The 9414-nt window shown below is 38.4% G+C and overlaps 2 protein-coding genes across 2 annotated transcripts in view; one reads left to right on the top strand and one right to left on the bottom strand.

Annotated features, from left to right (window-relative positions):
- Positions 1 to 304: 304 nt before the first annotated feature.
- ccn1 (cellular communication network factor 1) lies at positions 305 to 2931 on the bottom strand. Its single transcript, XM_039735492.1, has 5 exons — positions 2750 to 2931; positions 2253 to 2469; positions 1576 to 1929; positions 1214 to 1416; positions 305 to 1107 (listed from the first exon to the last, which is right to left on the bottom strand). The coding sequence occupies exons 1-5, from the start codon at positions 2795 to 2797 to the stop codon at positions 805 to 807; spliced, it is 1125 nt and encodes a 374-aa protein (XP_039591426.1). The 5' UTR covers positions 2798 to 2931; the 3' UTR covers positions 305 to 804.
- A 1112-nt stretch (positions 2932 to 4043) lies between these two features.
- The window catches only part of ddah1 (dimethylarginine dimethylaminohydrolase 1), a 164973-nt gene continuing 159602 nt past the window's right edge, over positions 4044 to 9414 (top strand). The window contains exon 1 of the mRNA XM_039735417.1: positions 4044 to 4517. Within this exon, the coding sequence (XP_039591351.1) occupies positions 4512 to 4517 (6 nt within the window). The 5' untranslated portion in view covers positions 4044 to 4511. The remainder of the gene's footprint in view (positions 4518 to 9414) is intronic.

Here is a 9414-nt window from a genome sequence, read left to right as displayed (position 1 = left end):
CACTCCCTCATATAATATAACTCACTTCAGCTGCAATCCTGAATGTAATGTATTAGTTAAAAGAATTTAACATTGTACTTAACCCAATAAAAGAAACTGACAAGCAAATTCATAAATAAATTCTTTTTTATTTATAGCATATAAAATTAAATCCTTTTTACAATTTATTCCAGTATGACAATATACACTTGTATATTCAAATGAAAGTAGCTACAAGTCGATAAATAAAAAAAAAACATTCATTCATTGTTTTAACAGTTTGTACGTTTGTTTTCAAAGTCCCCTAGTGGATGAGTTTCTTTTGTTTTTAATAGCTGCCACATATATGAACACCAATGTGTGCTCACAGTAGGAAGGAATGTGATCACTTGCTTATTTCAGGGAAGACAAGTGCAATTTTAGCATTTTTACTTGAGTTACTGAGATTGTACACAAATTAACTAAAAACTCTACCACTGAAATCATGTGTTGGGCCTAAATAACCAAATATACAAAGTTTACAATATTAACCACATTTTATATATAGCCTAAACATAATTACAAATAGCTCCAGAACGAAGCCAAAATAAAGCTCCAATATTATGAAGCGTACTTTAAAGAAAATAATCAAAATGATGCTGTCATTCTTCCAGCTTTACAGTGCACTTCATTCAGTCTTTGTTTAGTCCTTAATTCCGTGGGAATTTCATCTGAAAGGAGTCATACAGGACTCTGTATGTCACATCCCTTATTTAAATATTCTGGAATTCAAAAAAAAAAAAAAAAAAACTTTTTTCCACAATGGATTTTTTGATCCTCCTCAAACTAATCTTGAAACTTGTGAATGTCATTATACAGTCTGTAGAAGGGATAGGAGGATTCATTGGCATATGGGCAGTTAAAGCTGCACCTGCAGGACTGAATCATCATTACGTTTTTGCTGAAGGTCTCTCCATCCTCACAGCGGAACCTGACCTTTACAGTTCTCGTCTGTTGAGGACTGCAGCACCTTCCATCCACACAAGACCCACAGTATTTTGGCCGGTACTTTTTCACGCTGGAACATCCTGCGTATGTGAAGTTGATAGGCTGATTTGATTTCTTTGTCCTAGTGCACTTTTTTCCTTTCTGAAAGATAAACGATTAAAAATGTTTAAGGTTGATTGATCAAATTTAAAGAAAAATTGTCAAAACAGAAGAATTATGTTTAAAGTAACATGATAATTACACTTACTTTCATAGTAGCAGCCGCAGCTTCACTACAAGGACGGACTTCACAGATGCGTGTTTCTTTTACTAGTTTGCAGTCTGCGTTGTCATTGGTTACCCTGGTGGAGATACCAGTTCCGCAGCTCTTAGAACACTGGGACCAGTTGGTGGTTTGAACAATGCATTTCTGACTTTCAAGCATAACTGAGTGATGCTGATGCCTATATGCTGAAAGACACAATGTGAAACAAGACATGAGATGATAAACATCAATACAAACACATTTTAACTCAGAGAAGGCTACAAATGCATGATAAAAACATAGCTGCATTCAAAGCTGTAGTTTTTTGGGTTTTTTTTTTCTCCTGGAGCTTAAAAAGTACTTACCAGGCAGAGATTTCAGGTCTCCTTTGAATAAGGCAATCAGTTCATTTTTGTTGGTGAGCTCATTTTCATAAGCATCCATTTCACTTTCCTTGCTGTAGGCATGATCAGTCTGTTCTGTGGGTTCAGTATCTTTGTACTCATCACAGACCCATTCTTCACAGCACTGCCCAGATACCTTCACCAGTCTAGGGTTAGCACAGCCCAGGTTAGGAAGGGAGAGTTCTTGAGGGCACAAGGGAATGCAGCCAACAGCTCCATCAATGCAGGTGCACTGGTGCTTGCAATTGGGCTGAAAACTTTCCCCATTCTGGTAAATCTTGCTGTTGTATTCACAAGGTCTTCCTTCTGATTTTGCTGAAAAGCAAACACACACACATCATTTTAAAATCGGTCATTTTGAAACTAAAAACTTCCAAACAAAAAGACTGGTTTATTTTCTACTATGCTCAGCCTGGATTTATAATAAAATTCCTCAGATTCCCAGGAGAGTCTGCAAGTGGAACAATGAGTTTCTTTGGAGTGGCGTTTTTTTTTCTTTTTAAGCAGATCGTGTACATACTGAACTTAGATAAGTTACATTCCAACAGCATGAAATCATTTCTGGAAAGTTACGATCGATTAAGTGTCTATAGACAGATCGCTACATATTTTTTTTTTTTTACCAAAGGGCAACTTACCTCTACATATTCCTCTGAAAGCACCGAAGCTGGCCCCGAAGTTACATTCCAGCCCCTTCGTGTGGTCGCACGGGTTTGTTTTGCTGCAGTCTTCATTGAGTTGCCGGGCGCAAACCTTACAGCAACCGCAACCATCGTAGACAAGGCTCACCCCGGGGGCACAGCTGGGCTCCTGCTGTGGGCACTGGCATTGCGCGGGGCAGAGGGATGAGGCAGCCTGGAGGCAACACAAATGCAGAATTCACCATAAGTCCCATCATCATTAGCGTTAAAAAGAGATTTCACTTTGTGACATAATCTGACCACGATTTAAGAGGTAATACCAAGTTCACTGCCTAACAGATCGTTTTTATTAAACAGTCAAGATCTTTTAGCATTCGCAAAAAAGTAACAACAAAATTTTAATATTCCTTGTTTTCAGTAACCCCTACAGCCAATCACTTTTTTTCAAGTTCAGGTTTCAACCAGAATGAAAACAACTGAGATGGTGAACTTACCGAGTTGAGCAATCCAATGAGAAGCAGTGAGAGCGACGAAAGAAGCATGATTCCTATTTAGCTTTGACAAATAAACCGAAAACTTCACGAAGTTTGAAGTCCCACGTTTCGGGGAAGTAAAAGTAAGTTTGCTTTTTAACTCGTCCCACCGCTCGCGTTCCCCGAGTGTATGCTGAGCGCCCAGTTCTGAGCGCGCCCTTATATAGCGGAGCGCGGCGCGTGCTTTCGGTGACGTCAGCCTTGGCCGTGTGTTGCACACTTCAGAAACTATTTCAGGAATTTTTCTTGGTGAGTTTTCCGTCCAAGGCAAGCACCTCCCTGTCTAACTTTTTTTTTCCTTAAATGAAATTTTCCTGCAAACTACCTTCCACTTTCTTTTGGATATATAACATACAATGAAAATAATTTTTATAAAGTTTCATACTTTTGTTTTTTTAGGTGAGCTGTACTCAGCTGCGTTACCTACCTATTCGAGGTTGCGTGGGCAAGTTAATGAATGTCTGATAACGCGAGGTCCCGCAAAGTGGCGTGAAGAAGTCAGGTTGCGGTGAGAATTCTTTGCCATTTTTTTTAGCCCCCTTGCCACGCGTAAGAGCCCCCGGGGTCACGTTGTCTGCCAACACTGAGCTAACGTATGACTGCGCGGTGACGTCGATGCAAGCTTTATTTGCTCAGTTGCTCAGCAAAAATCATCATTCTGCTCAATCCAAGACGAACTCGGGCATCGGCCTTCCTGTTTTGCTGGACCCCCGATGATGTGAGCGCTGTATCTTCCGTCCATTTTAACTGTGTTTATACAGGGCAGCGGCCTGGCTCGCCTACTGGAACAAAACCTAAACGGGACGCCTGGTTGCATCGTTCACCGTAATATGATTAATAAAAAAGGCACAAAAAGTCAATTAATGTTTGTATAAACATTTCTTTCCAAAAAGGGGTAGGGAGAGGGATTGGATTGGAATGTTATTTTAAAAATCACTCCGCATCACCATATCAAATCTGAGCGTTTCTTGTGTTATTATCATTGGAGAGGCAGAAGTAACAGCCGCGGAAATATTTTCCAGCAGGGGCTTTGGAAATAAAGTTGAGTTTAGTTTAGAGCTTCTATTTTTGGCCCCTTTTCCTCTGTATGCCTTTGTGCTAAGCGATTCCAGATGGAGGCGCAGACTCCAGACGTAACAATATTGCCATATTTGGTATGGCAGTAGCCGAGATTATTAACATATTTCAGCCTCACTTAGCAAACCACAAAGCATTCCTGACAGCTTAAATGGTTGTTAAACGTGTTCCCTCACAGGAAATTCTTTCCCGTTTCTTGGTTTAATTTAGTTTTCACGCAACCTGTCCATCATTATAATAATACAAAAATATACAAAAGAAGGGGTCCAACTTTCCATAATGCTTGTGGTACAGTCGAAGGGAAAAAAAATCCTGTAGTGCATCGCTTTAGTCGGCCACTTCACCTATAGTTCAAAAAACCTTGCGTTCTCGGAGATTCTGAAAATGTACACCTCAGTGCAGGGCAGAGGAGGCATTTCATCAGAAACCGAAGATGTCATTAATAACTGAGCAAGAGCCCGAGTTTGGGCGGTGTTGAAAGTAGGCGATATAGACAGAGAGAGAGACGGTAAGAGACACCGAGATTTCAGCGAAAATGGGCACGAGCGTGATGAAGGACGAGGACACGGAGCGCAGGTTCCACGTGTCGTTTAATTCGGCAAAAGCAGATGTACAAAGTGGATGAAGAAGATTTCAATTAGGGAAGATGCTGGTGAGTTCCGATTCGTACGAATTTCCATCATTTTGTGCCTAAAGGTGAATGTTTTATTCAGAGTTTTGGCAACCCTCGCGCATGCACATTATTTTAGTACCTTCGTTTCAGTGCAGTGTTGTCTCCGGAGACCTGTCTTCTTTTCACGGTCGGATATCACCTGTGTGCGCTTTGTGCTTTTTCATTCAGTCTCATCCCACTTCACATGTGTGCAGGTTAGACGGTGTGAGTGTGCGCCGTGATGGACTGGCATCCCACCCAGGTGCACCCAGTGCGAACGGAACTGCCTCCCGCTGTAAGCAGTACTCACACAATGATCACCTACGACCCATCTATGGCTAAGAAAAATAGTGTCTGTGCATAATATTGTTAACCGATATTGCTTTCTGATTGGCGTCCTGCTGGTCGCTTTACTTATGGAATTGCTAGCACACAGTATGGGTTCATCAACAACGTCAGTGATGCCCCCTCTTCTGTCCTTAAATGTTTACGGGCATTGTTTGTTTTTAATGTACCCAAACGAAGGAATTCATGTATGTGTATGTTGAGGTGGTTCATACGTTGTCGCGATATATTTTTATATGCTGCAACATCTGTCGTTTACAAATAAGTAAGAGTGCACTAGTACGACTGGACAACACGCTCGTCACACCCTGGACATAGTAATAGTGCTGTTTATTAAGCCGACACGCCCCTTTATTGGAGTAAGAGGGACTGGAAAAGGCAAGAATGAATGCGCGCATGCAGGAATAATCTGCTGTCTCATTCTTACAGTGAGGCATCTCTATTACGTATTTTCTCCAAACGGAATACCCAGTGTATAATCCACGCACTCCATAAGTGATTCAAGGAAAAATCAAAGTTTTTTTTTTAAACAGAACACATATGGCAAACATAAGGCGGAATCAGACGTGCCATTCCAAATAGATGATTGCTTATGACATAAACAAAAATGCATCATGAAAACCTGCATTGTTCTTAGTCATTACTTTAAATTTATGGTATGCAATCAACCTTTTAATGATGTTGGCCTGTAATAATGTGTTAGCAGATGTTATTCATATCCCTTCACATGTGAATGATGCTGACCGGTGTCCTCAGATTGTACAATCGTGTTGATGTTTTGTTTGTCTGAGCTTTGTTAAATCCAGTTCTGTGAAAATGTCACTGTTAAGGCAATCTCGCCTTTTATTGTACAACAAAGCAGGCATTACAGCAAAACGTATTTACCTTTCTCTTCTCATAAACAAACAACTGGACTCCTTTGGGTAAGAAACCTTGCAGAATATACATGCTATACACTCTAAACATACATTACGATAAGCATGCATTTTAACAGTATAAAAACGAATACAAGGTATATGAATAAAAGGTTAACATAATAAAGTTAAACAGATATATGTACATACATTTACATTTAAGCAGTGTTTGTCATTTTATAATCCATCTAAACTAGAACAGGTTGCTCATGTGGATGCTGGAGCCTATACCAGCTATCATAGGGCACAAGGCAGGAACAAACCCTGAACAAGAGCTTTGTAGGCAAGGTTTTAGCTGTCAATATCAATTAAATGTTTCAATGTGCAAGACAATTTTATGAATGTCTTGCATTTTCATAAACTCAAAATGGTACAGAATTCTAAATTTGCATAAGGTGTCCCTTTGCAGCAAAGCTGCACATTCTTCCCCATAACCCCTATGTTTTTTCACAGTGCAAAACAAAAAAATCAGTGATGGTTAGGAAAATAATTTTTCATTGTGTTCTGAATGTTTTTTTGTTATGGAATCTGATCTGATCTATGCTGAGTAATTTTCAATATCCTGGAGAAACATTAGCAAAACCTATATCAGAAAAGCAACATTTCCTTCGCCACTGGATAACATGAATGGCATTCTGTAAACAATGGATTACACCCAATGGTTAAATGAACTGTGGTCATTTTTTTAATTTAGTGTAATTAAAAGTTGTTAATTTTGTGCAAATAAATGAAATGTGTATTGGAGGTATAAGATACAAATGACATCACTAGACTGTTTAGCTTGACATATTTTGATCTGACATAATTGTAAGATTTAATTTAAAAGCAGAATGAAACATGTCAATTTAATACTACTAATGACAGAATTATAATTGCTGACTGCATTGATGTTGCTGAGACAAACAGTACAATGGTTTATGCTCTTGAACGTTTTTTGACAACTAAATTGCAGCTAATTTTACAGTGTCTTAGAGAGTAGAATTTCAAAATGAGAATTAAATGTCATATGTTTTTAAACTAATAATGTACTCAAGTTAAACAGACACATTTAAACGCAAAGTTGTTATTTGTTGTTTTTGGGGTGAGCCACTGACGCCAGAAAAAATGCTTTTCATACAAGTGTCCCATCTAATATTTCATACTTGTGAAATGAGCCTCTGTTCATAAATCTTTTATCTTTTGCTGTTGATTGTCAGTCTTGAGGAAGAGAAAAACATATTTAGAATAAATCTCTGATTATGATTTGAATATGTTGTTTTGGTCTGAGCTTCCTAAAATGGCTGAGTGGTGGCTCTGAGGCTAGGGATCTGCACTGGCAATCTGAAGGTTGCCAGTTTGAATCCCGTAAACGCCAGAAGGGTCGCTGCTCTGTTGGGTCCTTGAGCAAGGCCCTTAACCTGCAATTGCTTTGTCCTTGGTATGACGTTAATCTGCATCCGTTCCTGCAAGTAGGCCCTCCAACCTGCAGGGAAAAACCTGGGGGTTGGTGGCAGAATTGGCACTCCAGCCACCATAAAAAAAACTCACACTGTTCCAATCCATCTTTACTAGTGTGGTCCTGACCATTGCATGGCTGCACTCGGGTCCTAATCTGAATTCTGAGTTGGTTTGTCGTGTGGTGGGTGCAGCAATGCACTGTATCATTTACTGACATTACGGCATGCTCCTAACCTCCTCTTCCTTAAGTGCTTCATTTTCCAGATGAATGCCCAGTTTAAGAAACAGTACTGGTGTTGTCATCACTGCAGAGTAAATGGAATAAACTTCATTATTATTCCTTGATCAAAAAAACATTGCATATTCAGGAAATATAACAAGCCTTGGATGGAGTGTTTCAATGCTGTAATCACAAGTATAATTTTTTCCTGGCACATTCCGAACGAATCCCAGTAGGAGAGCTTTTCCCTGTCAGACATTGGGGCATATCTCCCTACTTTTATGGTCCTATTACATCATTTTAGTATTAACTAAACACAGTTTCCATATACAATACATTCTTTAGAGTTTAAGTATGCAACTTTCTCATTTAGGAGTTCCAGAAACATTAATTTGTCTTGCTGCTGTGTGTTATTTGTTAAATATGTCACTGTAAGCCAGGGCATAATGGAGAGATCTCAGTGTTTTTCTTTTGCATTTGATGTCAGGACAGACTACTAGATTGGAACTGTATGGTCTCAGATGGCTCTTCTGTTTTAAATGATTTACAACAAAGTACATCATTTTAACTGAAATAATTACATATACGACAGTTTTGAATGCACACAAGATGGTCTAAGCATGGAAATGGATTTATGAAAAAGCCAGATATATATTTCTTATAACTATCATTAATTCTGTTAATAAATACATGCTATACTCATTAAACTCCTGGTTTAAAACTCATTGGAGCGCGTTGTGTATATCTGAGACAGACTGGTTTTTGCATAAGTTGGTCTGTGACTTGTGACTACAAGTTAGGTTTCAGCTTGCACAAACCATGTACGCGATAAAAAAAAATAATTTTAAATTTACTGTAAAGTACTGGCAGCTGTGGTTGCCAGACTTTTACCGTAAAAAAGAAGGTGACAATATTTTTAGGTCTATGGTATAACTTTGTAGTAAATAAATGTTTCTTCTTTACAACACATTCCAACAGATGTGAATGTTTAACCATAACTTGAAACCCATGCACTGTAATTAATATGCTAATCAATAAATCCTTACAAAATACTATCAGAATCAAACACCAGTACACACTTGGCATCAGTAAAATAACAACAACTAACTGCAAACATGATGTATCATTTAGTTACATATATTGGAAAGAATTCAGTGCTTAAGGAATTGTGGCACATTGTCACATTGTGGTGAAGTAAAGTTTGCTTTTGCGGTGTATGGCGTCCTACAGGTGTGCCAGTTTACCGAATAGGACCCACCATAAAGCAGCTTCCATAATCCCAAAAAACCTGCAGCACGCAGGGAAAAATAAGTCTGGCATCTTTGTTTTTTTCCCTACTGTTCAAAGGTATGCGGCTCACCAGAACAATACAGTAAAAGGGGGCGTGTCCTTATGCAAATATCGTAACTTCGGTGTTACTGAAACCGCGCTTTACATTTTATAGTTGTTCAGCAGCGATTTTTTCAGTGTAACTGAATGCATATTTTGAAGGTAGAAAAATATCGATTTAACAGAACTCGGCTGTAAAAAATAATGAAATGTATTGATTAATATATACAGGTAATTTGCAGTAGGGCATAAGGTAACTTTCCTTTTTTTCAGAAAAGGTATTTTACGTTCACCATTTACATTATTTTTACCATTAAATTTACTGACATTATTTACAGTGTATATAATAAAAGCAGATGAAAAATGCAAAGATAAACTGATGATGAGTATTTATGTTTTATGTGTGGAAGATGTGGACAAATGATGGTTAATTTCCTGCCACTGACTCACTATGTCGTCTTAGGCAGATAATTTAACCTGTTTTAGCTGGCTTTGTAAGAATTCAAGTATGTAAAGGTGAATAAACATTATACCTCTAACACATCTAACGAAAGAGCTTAGGATATCAGGGTAATTTATAAAAGAAATTCTGGTTTCTTTTAGTCATTTATTTTATTATAGTGGATGATGCAGTTTACAGCATTACTGTCTT

The sequence above is a fragment of the Polypterus senegalus genome, chromosome 14 (assembly GCF_016835505.1).
Source record: "Polypterus senegalus isolate Bchr_013 chromosome 14, ASM1683550v1, whole genome shotgun sequence".
In the NCBI taxonomy this organism is placed as follows: domain Eukaryota; kingdom Metazoa; phylum Chordata; class Cladistia; order Polypteriformes; family Polypteridae; genus Polypterus; species Polypterus senegalus.
This window is presented reverse-complemented; position numbering and strand designations above follow the sequence as displayed.